General features: G+C 40.6%; 1 protein-coding gene across 1 annotated transcript; it reads left to right on the top strand.

The window, feature by feature from the left end:
- The first annotated feature begins 7,439 nt into the window (after window positions 1–7,439).
- hs3st1 (heparan sulfate (glucosamine) 3-O-sulfotransferase 1) lies at window positions 7,440–11,433 on the top strand. Its single transcript, XM_086158205.1, has 2 exons — window positions 7,440–7,847; window positions 8,482–11,433. The coding sequence occupies exon 2, from the start codon at window positions 8,592–8,594 to the stop codon at window positions 9,504–9,506; it is 915 nt and encodes a 304-aa protein (XP_086014331.1). The 5' UTR covers window positions 7,440–7,847; window positions 8,482–8,591; the 3' UTR covers window positions 9,507–11,433.
- The last annotated feature ends 421 nt before the right edge of the window (window positions 11,434–11,854 follow it).

The raw sequence follows: 11,854 nt of genomic DNA, 5'->3' as shown, positions 1-11,854 counted from the left end.
TTACATAACAATATTGAGACAATCATACCATAGAAGCCAATATCACAGGATCTGCAGATTTCTCCATCCATCCGTCCAGCCATCCATCTTCCCCTGCTTATCTGGGGTCAGGTCGCGGGGCCAGAGCCAGAGCAGTGAGGACCAGACCTCCCTCTACTCTCCCCCTGCAGCTCCTTTCGGCGGACCCCAAGGCATTCCCAGGCCAGCCTGGAGACATAGACTCTCCAGCGTGTTCTGGATTTTCCCCATGGTCCTCCCTGATGGACATGCCTGGAATATCTCCCCCCGGAGGCGTCCAAGAGGCATCCTGGCCAGATGCCTGACCGACCTCATCTGACTCCTCTCTATGCAGAAGAGCTGCAGCTCTACTCTGAGCTCCTCTTGGATTAATGAGTCCGGTGACCCTGCGGAGAAAACTCATTTCAGCCGCTTGTATCCGCAGTTTCGCTCTTTTGGTCACTACCCACAGCTCGTGACCATTGGTGAGGGTGGGAAAGTAGACTGGCTGGTAAATTGAGAGCTTCACCTTCTGGCTCAGCTCCCTCTTCACCACAACTGAGCGGGACAGAGTCTGCATCACTGTAGACGCCGCACTGATCCGCCTGTCGATCTCCTGCTACATCCTTTCTTCACTCGTGAACAAGACCCCAAGATACTTTAACTCCTCCACTGGAGGCAGGACCTATTCCCCGCATTCCACCCATCTCTGGTTGAGCACCATGGTCTCAGATTTGGAGGTGCTGATCCTCATCCTGGCTGCTTTGCACTCGGCTGCGAATAGCCCCAGTGAGAGCTGCAAATCATTGCCTGATGAAGCCAACAGAACCACATCATCTGCAGAGAGCAGAGACTCATCCTGCAGCCACCAAACCGGAACCGGATCCTTGCAATGCCCAGACTGCATCTAGAAATTCTGTCATAAAAGCTATGAACAGAATTGATGACAAAGGGCAGCCCTGGCTGAGTCCAACTTTCACCGGAAATGGGTCCAACTTACAACCGGCAATGTGGACCAAGCTCCGACATTCTGTTTGTCTGTTTGTACCATAACAATGGCTTACCATATGAAGTTAGGTATCAAATATCAGATTTTTCACATTTGCACTTGTGACACTATGTTGTTGATCATGTAAGCAGTTTATTGATTCAGACCAATGCATCATTACACCTCCTTGGAAACATTGATTTCAGTCTGAGCTGTTTCCACAGGTGATTGCAACATTTGGTGAGATATTTTATAGTACTGAAACAGTAATCTTCTGAGTTACCTAAACACTTGCAATTTGTCTTGTTCCCAGTGATTAGCAGAAACGTATTGCCTTACAAAAAGATTCTCTCTTAAATATGATGTTAAAGTGATTTTGCAAACACTTTCTTGAAACTGTCAAAGCAACAACAGTGAAGCAATGAACACAATCATTGATCATTGTTGTATAATTATCCAGAGAGAGGCATTCTTCTTAGTTTCTCAGCTCTTCCTTGAACTGTTGGCTATCCTGTCCTCGCTCTTTTTTGTGGTTCTGCACAGGTTTCACTGTATTCATCGGCTTTCAGAAAACCTTCAGTTGCACATATATATACACATATATCCATCTATGTGAGAGGCTCCTTTTATCCTGAATCCGGGCAACAGTTTTTCAAACTATCCAAATGATACACCTGTGTTTAGTTAACCATAGAGAGAGAAATGGGTTAATGAAATTCCAGGAAATGTTTAAGATTGTAGAAATGAAGTGATGTCCTTTTATCAAGTAGGGAGATGTAAGGTATGGAATACAAGGAACCTCTTGTCGCTTTTTCTCATGTCACTGCTAATTGGACGTCACATTACCTGAACTAGTATAGTTTAGTACCGAGTCCTCCTGTTCTACAACTCAACAGAACTCATGACTCTTTCTGATCTACAAATACCCTCACTCTGTTGTCCCCCCAACTCAGAGAAGAACATTAGACCTTAAAAGCTTGCAGATTACAGTACTCTCATATGTGTCTGAGCACTAAAATGTACTACTTTTGTATGATCTAATCCTGGTTAGTGAAACAAATTTCATTTCCTCATCATTTGGGTTTTCTGAGGCATTCAAGTATCTTGTGCATTCAGTCACTTTTAATGTGGATTTGACCAGCACTGCTCAAGTATCTGAAAAGATTCTCATTTATCAAAATATCAAGATATGAAATCATTTTCAGTGATAACATGTGATCCAGGAATTGCTTTTTTTCCTCGAATTAATAAAGTCGATAACAATTGTTTTTTGTGGGATTGGGACTCATGCTTCCCTCCAGGTGAGGAAATAACTTCTGTAGAGAATTTAGTCAAAGAACAGTCTTGCATTAAAGTGTTCCCTCAGTGGTATTATAATGAAATGAGTTAATAATATATGATAGAATAAAATGCTCCTAAGTAAACCAGAGACTTCAGAAGAAGCAGAAGTTAAAGGCAATGTACAGCTCTCTCAACCACAAGTAAAATCTGAGTATATGTTACAGCATCATATTACATTGGTTTTATGCACCAGTATCAAATAAAGACAAATTTTTGACGAATAAGATGGGTTGGAAATTTAGCAGATTTAAATTTCCATCTAAAAATATCAATCATTGTGCTGATGATTTAAGACCTTATATTCTGAGTATATAAAATGAGCACTCTTCATGTACTCTTCATGCTTCATGCTAATAACAAGAAATATTAGTCGAAAAATCAAAGGAAAACAACTATGATGTGACGTCCAAATTTTATGACAAAAATGTAGCCCGTGGAACTACTCAACTAAATAAACTGTATTTTTTTTGTCAGAAAAAGGTGATTCTTGCCTCAATATAAAAAGCCAATGCAAAAAGACTGCATTGAATGTGATGTTTTACATCAGTTCTGAATAAGTTGCATGACAGTGAAAAGAGCCACTGCAGACATTGTTGTGCGTATAAACATATGAAACCATTCATTCATGCCCCACCTATTATATTGACCAACATGTGAAAATGCTACTTGCAGGTTTAAATTGTCTGAAGCACTTTACATCCAGTGTAAATCCCTTATGTACACAAATGTAATGTAATTCAGAAGAGCACTCTGACTCCTGAAAGCACAGGTATTGTATTTACCCAATGTTTATGTGTTATGCTCAGAAAAGAACCAAGATGAAAAGAATGGAAGCTTAAGAGAGTTTAGCTGCAGTCTTTGCTCAAGTGAACAGAGGGTTACTGAGCAATTAAAGGTTAAATGTCAAATAAGATACCTCAGCTGAGTAAGATTTTTACATAATGCTTTAAAAGTGGGACATTTTTGCAGTTCTTTTGAATTTTACTTCATACTGTATTTCCCATAAAGAAAAGAAACACTACATGATGGCTCTATTGAAATGAAATATACTGAAATCTGAGACTTTATGTGGGGGATTAAAGATCTCCTTTAATAAAAATGTACTTAACCAGTTTTAACAATCTATAAAAAGCACAAGTGTTTGAAAACTTCAGAGGAGTCTGTGGATACAGAGTAGTATAGGTCAGTACAAAAATCACAAAAAGTTCACCAGACCCTGTACCAAGTCAAGGACACAAAGCTGCCTTTTATTTTCAAATGTTAATCAAGTGAGAAAACACATCACAACCTTTCAAAGACAATGGTATACCAAATAGATCAAAATTAGCCAACAGCATTAAAATTAGCCCCAGTTGAACATCCAATCATTTGGACTATTTCAATTTAAATTTGAGTTGAGTTCAACTCAGTGCAAGGATTCCTCTTTGTTTCCTTTCTCTTAAGTCCCATTGAGCAATAAACCTTTGGCCTGGCACAAAACACAAGTTTATCAGTTAAACTTAATTCCATTCTTTAATAGATATAACCATTTACCAAACAGACAGTTAACTGGAATACAATAACCTATTAAAAGAACCCTAACGTATCAAATGCCTTTTTAGTCACTTTCTCTAAATGCAGGCCCTGGTGTCAGGGCTCTAGTGTCTTTTACAGTGAGGCACACAACCATTATTAAGTAATTGTGATGGGCTCTGGTGATTTTTTTTTTTCTCTTTGGGCTCTGAAAACACAAGTTTGCACTCACAAGCCTACACAAATATATACAGGTAGACACTGACTTGATTCACACAAAAGGGACAATTGTCCAGTCTCCAGACTGAGGCTCACAATGCTCAGGCCAGAGACCAAGTCCTTCTGTAGATCAACACCACAGACTGCATTTGTAGCACTCGCTTATTAATAAAATGATGTCTGATTGTGCTCCGAACCCAATATTTCAAAGCATCAAACATCCATTATCAACATCCATTCTAAAATCACCACAAATGGGATGGCAAATAAATTATAGAATAGAATGAACCGAGCTGCGGTTGCCTTCCTGAAGTCGGAAGCGCTTGTCCACCAGCTGATTGCTAGCAGGGCGGTCATCTGTGATACCTCCATGGAGGCGTCCCGCCTGTCTGCACCCTCAACACCCTCAACATCTCCAGTGAGCCGCTGTTCCAGACGGTCTCTTGGACCTCCACGGGTATCTATCAGGACTGACTGCCTTTTCACTCTTTATCCTCTTTAATGCCTTCCTCACTTCACTTTTACTAATATCTGCTACTTTGTGGTCCACAAGAGTCACCTCTTCTACTCTTGCCTCTTTTTCCTATTCCTCATTCCACCACTCCTCTAGCATCTGTTAATACATTTCTTTCTCTATCCTCACCCGGACCTGCTGTACATCCTTTCCATCTCCATCTCTCTGTTTTGCCAACCTGTATAAATCATTCTCTCCCTGCTTACTGTCCAACCGATCATACAAGTCATCGTACGCCCTTTGTTTTGCCTTTGCTACCTCTATCTTTACCTTACACTGTATCTCCCGGTACTCCTGTCTGTTATCTTCAGTCCACTCAGTGTGCCAATTCTTCTTTGCTAACTGCTTTCTCTGTACTCCAGCACTTCCTCATTCCACCACCAAGTCTCCTTATCTACTTTCCCTCCAGGTGATACACCCAAGTACTCCCCTACCTGTCTCCCTGATCACATTAGTTATAGTTGTCCAGTCATCTGGAAGCTTTCCCTGACCACCCAGAGTCTTTCTCAACCCCTCCCTGAAAATCATACAACACTCCACCCTTTTCAGCTTCCACCACTTTGACCTCAGCTCTGCCTTTGTCTTCTTGATCTTCCTGGTCACCAATCATCCTTCAAACCACCATCCTATGCTGTCTGGCTTCACTCTCATCTTTTACTTTGCAGTCACTGATCTTCAGATTACCTCGTCTACAATACACAAGACAGTGTACACAAGACAATACACAAAGTTTACCTGCGTACTCCTACCTCCGCTCTAATAAGTTACCCTATGTTCCTGTCTTCTGGAAAAAAGTGTTCACTGAAGCCATTTTCATCTTTTTTGCAAATTCTGGATACCCATCCTGTATACCAAATCTGGCCATCACTCCTTTATCCCCTCCACTGCCTGCAACAACATGTCCATTGAAGTCTGTACCAATTACCATTCTCTCATCTCTGGGGATATTCTGCATCACTTCATCTAACTCATTCCAGAACTTCTCCTTCTCCTGTTACTCACATCCCACCTGTGGGGCACAGCCACTAACAACACTGAGCATTTCAATTTCCAGTTTCGGACTCATAAGTCTATCAGACAATCTTTTTACCTCCAGAACATTCCTAACAAACTCCTCCTTCAAGATGACTCCTACTCCATTTCTCTTCCTGTCAGTACCATGATAGCGCAGCTTAAAACCTGCTCCTAAGCTTCTAGCCTTACTACCTTTCCATCTGGTGTCCTGGATACATAGTAACTACCTTCCTTATATGCATCATGCCAATCAACTCTACCTTTTCCTGTCAACATCCCGATATTCAAAGTCCCTTCTGTCAATCCCAGACTCTTGCCTTTCCTCTTTTCTCTCTGCTTCCTAACATGCCTTCCTCCTCTCCTTGTTCAACCCACAGTAGCCCAATTTCCACTGGTACCCTGTAGGTCATCAGTACCAATGGCGGTCGTTGTTAACCTGAACCTCGACTGATCCAGTATGGGATTGCTAGGTTTGATTTGCATGTTTGGTTTTGGTAAAAGTTTTAAGCCGGATGCCCTTCTTGATGCCTACTGCATTTATCCGGGCTTGGGACTGGCTCAGGGAGACACTGGCCTTTGCCGCCCCAAGGCTGCATTGCTAACAAAAAGTGATCCCTTGGCCAAAATCAGAATTTGAAAAAAAAAAAAAAAACAAATACCTTATATTACAAATTGCTACAGAAAAAAGAAGTACACATGACTAAACTGCAGACCACAGATGTTTGCTTGGATTTCTGCATTCTGTATTGTAAAATCTCAAGGAATCTTCTTACTGTAGATTTGGGTCTATGACTCAGTCTTGATCATTACCTGTCAACAGCAGGGTTCCAACTAAAGGAATTTTGTGAATCAGCAGTCATGACAAATTTAATGTGTGGTAGAGCCAACTAAAATTTAATGTAAAAAAATTATATTTGAAATTGAAAAAAAAATCTAGCAACTTGGTTCCCAGTCTGATCAAACTATTTATGAGTCTAAGGAAAAGGCTGAGGGGGAAGTGGTGGTGGTTCTGGTCCGTGATGATGAACACTTGTCACGTTAATGTAGTCAGGTGGTGCTCACAGTGGGGTTTTGCTGTCTGTGCTTGCTCCAGGACTTTGCTGAATTCCCACTTTCAGGAGTAGGGGGGTTACAATTGAGGGATTACTAAACTGCATGTACAAGCAATGTGAAGACCCTCTTGGCCATATCAGCACTTATAAATGAGATGAAAAGCAAAAGGCAGATGTCTTTTTTTTTTTTTTTAAATCATTCATTCACTCTGTAAGATTTATTTGCTTATGTGTGAATGTCCTTACTGCCGCTTGGTCTTGCCGGACGCTTACGTTTCCATACTGTTCATGATGGGATCCCTTTTTAAGTACTAAGGACAGCCTTGACCTTTTATGACAGCCTTGACCCCCCATGAATGTAGAAATTTGCATGTGTATAACAGGCCTAAATTGTCATCCATGCTCCATATTCTTGCCGTGCTGCCTTCAATAACAGTTAGAACCAGGATGGGAAATCACATATTGCTTTGCTCTATTACACAATTACAGATGAATACGATTTTAACGGAAAAAGAAAACGAAGAGACCTTTTTGCATGCTGTCAAATGTGCACACGTGTGCTGTGACAAGTTTTTCATTGCCGGATGTAGGATAGCAGATTTACCTTGGTTCTCATCTGTGAGATAAAAAAGCGATGCTTATTGAACAAGGTTTTCAACATTGGATGTCTCACTTACATGGAGGGGGGGTTGAATCATATTACTGTCAGTGTGTCCTCCCTTGAGGAAAGATACAGTTTATTCAGAAAAGAATGTCAGTCACAGTCGGTGACTCAAAGTCCATAAACCCTGAATCTCTCTGTCTCTCATGTTACATAAACATGCCTTTCTACTGCACAGTGAACTTTATCTGTGCGTGTGTGGACATGATCCCCGCACACCTGGGCCGACCGCTGGAGCCTCTCTCTCTCATACCGGCAGTGTTTATCGTACCAACGTATTACATCAACGTGAGTCAGAGGGAGGGGAGGTCCCGCAGGCTTATTGCCACAACAGCTGACGGTCAAAAATCCGGAGGAGAGGAGAATCTCGAACACAAGAGAGAAAGAGGGGGCGCTCCGGTGGAGTGAACGTCCCGGGCAGAGGCGAGTTTTCGCGTCCTCGCAACGAAGCGCATGGATCGTCCGCGGTTGCGGTGTTTGGACAAATCTGCGCCGTGGAAAAACCGCCGCTGCACAAAATGAAATCTTTGTCCGGCGGGAAGCTGTAGGGTAAGACATCTGCCTTCCTTCCTTCCTTGCTCCTTCGAGTGTTTTTTTTTTTTTTTTCCCGTTTGCCTTTTAGGAAATGTGCGGGTCTCGATCCCGCGATAGAAGGCGCAGAACTCGAGTGCGTCCGTTTGTCTCCCGCCGCTTCACTTTGATCATTTTTTTTTTTTCAAATAATTAAATTATAATGTAACAGTTTTATGTCATGCATTTATTTATCAATTGTTGTTAATGTTGAAATCACATTAATCCACACCATAATTTTCCAAGTGAATAATCAAATATATTATTGATTTAGTATGTGTCATTGCAACCAATAATTTTAACTCCCTTTACTGCACATAGGCTTGCATAGAGGTGGAGTCAAACCCAGTTGATATTTCAGCTGCACATTGTTTAGGTAGAACTGTAGACTCCCCTGCACTGATAATCAATGTGATCTATTTTGGATATTAACGGGTTCTTGGAGTGCAAAGTTTATCCAGTCACATAATGTGTGACTTAAATGTCCAAATAATGATTTAGGGAAAAATAATGCAATGGTTTACTGTACTTTGACATTATGGAGCCACCATGTCATTATCAGTTTTGCCTTTGCTGGATTCTCATCTGCTCATATCCCTCTCTTTTTTTGCAGTTGCTGTTCTTGGTAAAGGAAAAGCCATTGTCTTCAAGGAGCTGCTCTTTCAATGATACAGTTTTGGTGTTTTTGCCAGGCTGAAATCATCCAAAGTCAGGACCTCCCTCATGGCAGCATTGGCTGTCGGGCTACTGCTTTTTGCGTTACAATCTACCCCCATTCCCTCCAGCCCGACAGCTGATGAGGGACCGTCTTTACCTCCCACCTTGTTATCCACCGACAACAGGACTAACGGGGATCCCAGACTCCAACGGTTTCCGCAGATTATAATTATTGGTGTAAGGAAAGGTGGGACACGGGCACTTCTGGAGATGCTCAGTCTGCACAGTGGGGTGGCGGCAGCTCAGAAAGAAGTGCACTTCTTTGATGTTGAGAGTCACTATCAAAGTGGCTTGACTTGGTATCGAAGCCAGATGCCTTACTCTCTACCTGGTCAACTGACTGTGGAGAAGACGCCGGCCTATTTTAACTCTTTAAAGGTCCCCAGACGCATCTATCACATGAACCCTGAAATCAAGCTGTTACTTATCCTCAGAGATCCCATTGAGAGGCTGCTCTCAGACTACACCCAGATTTTTTGCAACCGTCTCCAAAAGCATAAGAGCAATCCGTCAATAGAGTCACTGCTGATGAAGGATGGTGAGCTCAATCTGGAATACAAAGCTCTCAATCGCAGCCTGTATCATATACACATGCAGAACTGGCTTCACTATTTCCCTCTGGAGAGCATCCACCTTGTGGATGGGGATACTTTGATCAGGGATCCCCTTCCTGAGCTTAAAAAAGTGGAGAAATTCCTGAAGCTGAAACCTGAAATAAATGCTTCAAATTTTTATTTCAATAAAACAAAGGGATTCTACTGTTTAAGAGAAGATGGGGGAGAACGGTGCTTACACAATTCTAAAGGCAGGACTCATCCCACTGTGGCCCCTGCTGTACTGCAGAAACTCATCCGTTTCTTTCACAAACCGAACGAGAAATTCTTTGAGATGGTTGGTCAAACATTCAATTGGAGGGTTTGAGCCGGGCCAAGAGGATTTTTAAAGCATCAGCAGTGATGTTTTCTACGCTAACAAATGTAAATCCAACCTAAATCTATTTTTATACGACGACATTTATATGATTAAGCCAAATATCAGGGTAGACAGCAGATAGGGCCGTGCTCCGTTAGTGTTTGCCATTCACCTCTTTGTTTTCATCATCACACATTTGCATTTTACCGTCTCTCTGTGTGGCTGGAAACACTGCTGTTTAGCTTGTTGCCTGATCAAAGCAAAATTCTTCATTTTGACTTTGGTAAGGACATTTTTCCTGTGCCTGCTGATATGTTATGATAAGTACTAAGGACTTTAACATTGTCACGCCTCCCTGTTTGACTTGGCTAACACAACACAATAATGTTTCGTGTATATATTTGGAGCTCTGAAGAACATTTTGCTGCTGCTATGGTTTACTGTGTCACTTTCAGGCAAAAGCTCATATATATTGGAAGAATTTGTTTGTAAAATCAGACGAGCCATGGTTGAGATGCATTAACTATGAAAAATGAAATGAAGTACAATAATCTAAATCTTAATTTTACAGTCAGTATTTCTTTTTAATTAAGAAATCGTTTGATCTGTTTTTGCAAATGAACTCTTGTCTTGTCTTACAAATTATAAAAATGCTCATAGACATCTTCATTTGTTTATGATAGTGTCTTTTAAGAGAAGAATTAATACCATAATAAAGATATATTTTATTTTTAGCACGACTATTTATTCTATTCACCCATGATCCTTCTTCGATGAAGTCATAGATATTAAAGAAAAGCAAAAACAAACAAGACAGCTCTTTGAGAGTTAACTCACATGAGTACAAGCATATTTTGAACTTCCCTGTCATCCAAGTACTGCTCTCTTGAATACGTCTACATTTATGGAACCACATTCCTACCTTTTTTTTCTCTGCGGTATACTTTTAAAACAGTAGGACTGGGTTATCAATGACCTGAATCTTTTTTGTTAACAAAAGCAAGTGCATTTGATTATATAAATCTTAAATGAATGTCATTTTCTTGTACAGCAATTATTTAGATTTAAATGTGTGTGATTTGGAAATACGTTATTTGGTAGAGGGCGTTGGAGACATCCCAGCACAATTTGAACCGTCAGAAATCAAAAGAGAAGTTGTTTATGCTCAGGGTTTTTTTTTTTGTTGTTTTTGTTTTGCACAGACAAGAGATTATTCAATTGGGTCTTCGCAACTCTGAAAAATTGAGCTCAAGAAAAACCCAGTTTCTTTTTTCATATTTACTGTTGTAAATATGAATGCAGTCTGATGTAGTTTTGGGGAAGAGCTTACGAACACTTTCTAGACATGACATTACCCCTGTTTCCCCATAAAAACAGAATAATGCATCACATTATTTGCTATGTCTGGCTTGTATCCCCGGAAAGCAGGCATAGTATAATATAGTGAATCTTGTGAAGTGTTGAGAAAGATTACTATCGGCAATCGGCATAGCAGCTTTGGCTGCAGGCTTGTGGGAAAGAAGAAGACAGAGTAAACAAAGAGAACATGGTGATGCTCTGTAAGGTGCAGCCTGAACCCAGTTGTAAGATTATTAGACAGCTCCCAGCGTCATCTGGTCTGTTCTGTAATAACAGAGGCAGAACTTCCTACTTTCTGTATTGCTCTTGAGCTTCATGTCTCCAGATCGCCATAGCACATCTTGAAGACAGGACAGAAATGCATTTCTTGAAATCGGGATGAAACTGCAAAATGTCAGTCAATCTTCTCTTGGTTGAAGACCTGTTTCATTTTAAAGATAAACAGTACTGCCGTGACGCTTTAAACCGAAGAAGTTATAGAAGTTATCTGAATTGGTGAAGAGTACTTACATATTCAATGTTTCTATTATAACAATTTTTGTACCGAAAATAGAAATTAAAAGACAAACTGATAAAATATGCTTGGATTTTTGAAGAGCTGCTCAAGTTGAGCCAAATGTTTTTATTTTTTGTCCTTTGTACATGTGTTTTTTTTCCTCATTTATTATGATTGATTATGATTCAAATAGGTGATTTTATTTATATAACAATTTGAGACCAAAAGATGCAACTAATATTTCAAAAAAATTGTGGTCTTTGTCTTTCAAAGTGTCATAAGGCTGTGAATCAGCAGTCCATCAGTTTAACGTTTCTTGAGTCTCTGCCTTGTTGATAATTTTCACATTGATGATCAAATATGTCTCACACTGACTGGCTCTACTGCCAGATTATGCAATTACAATCCTCCACGCTTAGATTAAGATCAGCCATGACATTTTTTTTATCCAGTTTTGAATTCAGTGGCAACTACTTGGTCTGTCTTTTTTGTATGTCTTATT

Source organism: Fistularia commersonii, chromosome 13 (assembly GCF_037954325.1).
Source record: "Fistularia commersonii isolate RoL2024-O1a breed Wild chromosome 13, RoL_Fcom_v1.0, whole genome shotgun sequence".
Classification (NCBI taxonomy): domain Eukaryota; kingdom Metazoa; phylum Chordata; class Actinopteri; order Syngnathiformes; family Fistulariidae; genus Fistularia; species Fistularia commersonii.
This window is presented reverse-complemented; position numbering and strand designations above follow the sequence as displayed.

Bases quoted from the DNA above. Each gene is read 5' to 3' on its own strand.
- hs3st1 (XM_086158205.1), top strand. From the start codon at position 8,592: ATGGCAGCATTGGCTGTCGGGCTACTGCTTTTTGCGTTACAATCTACC.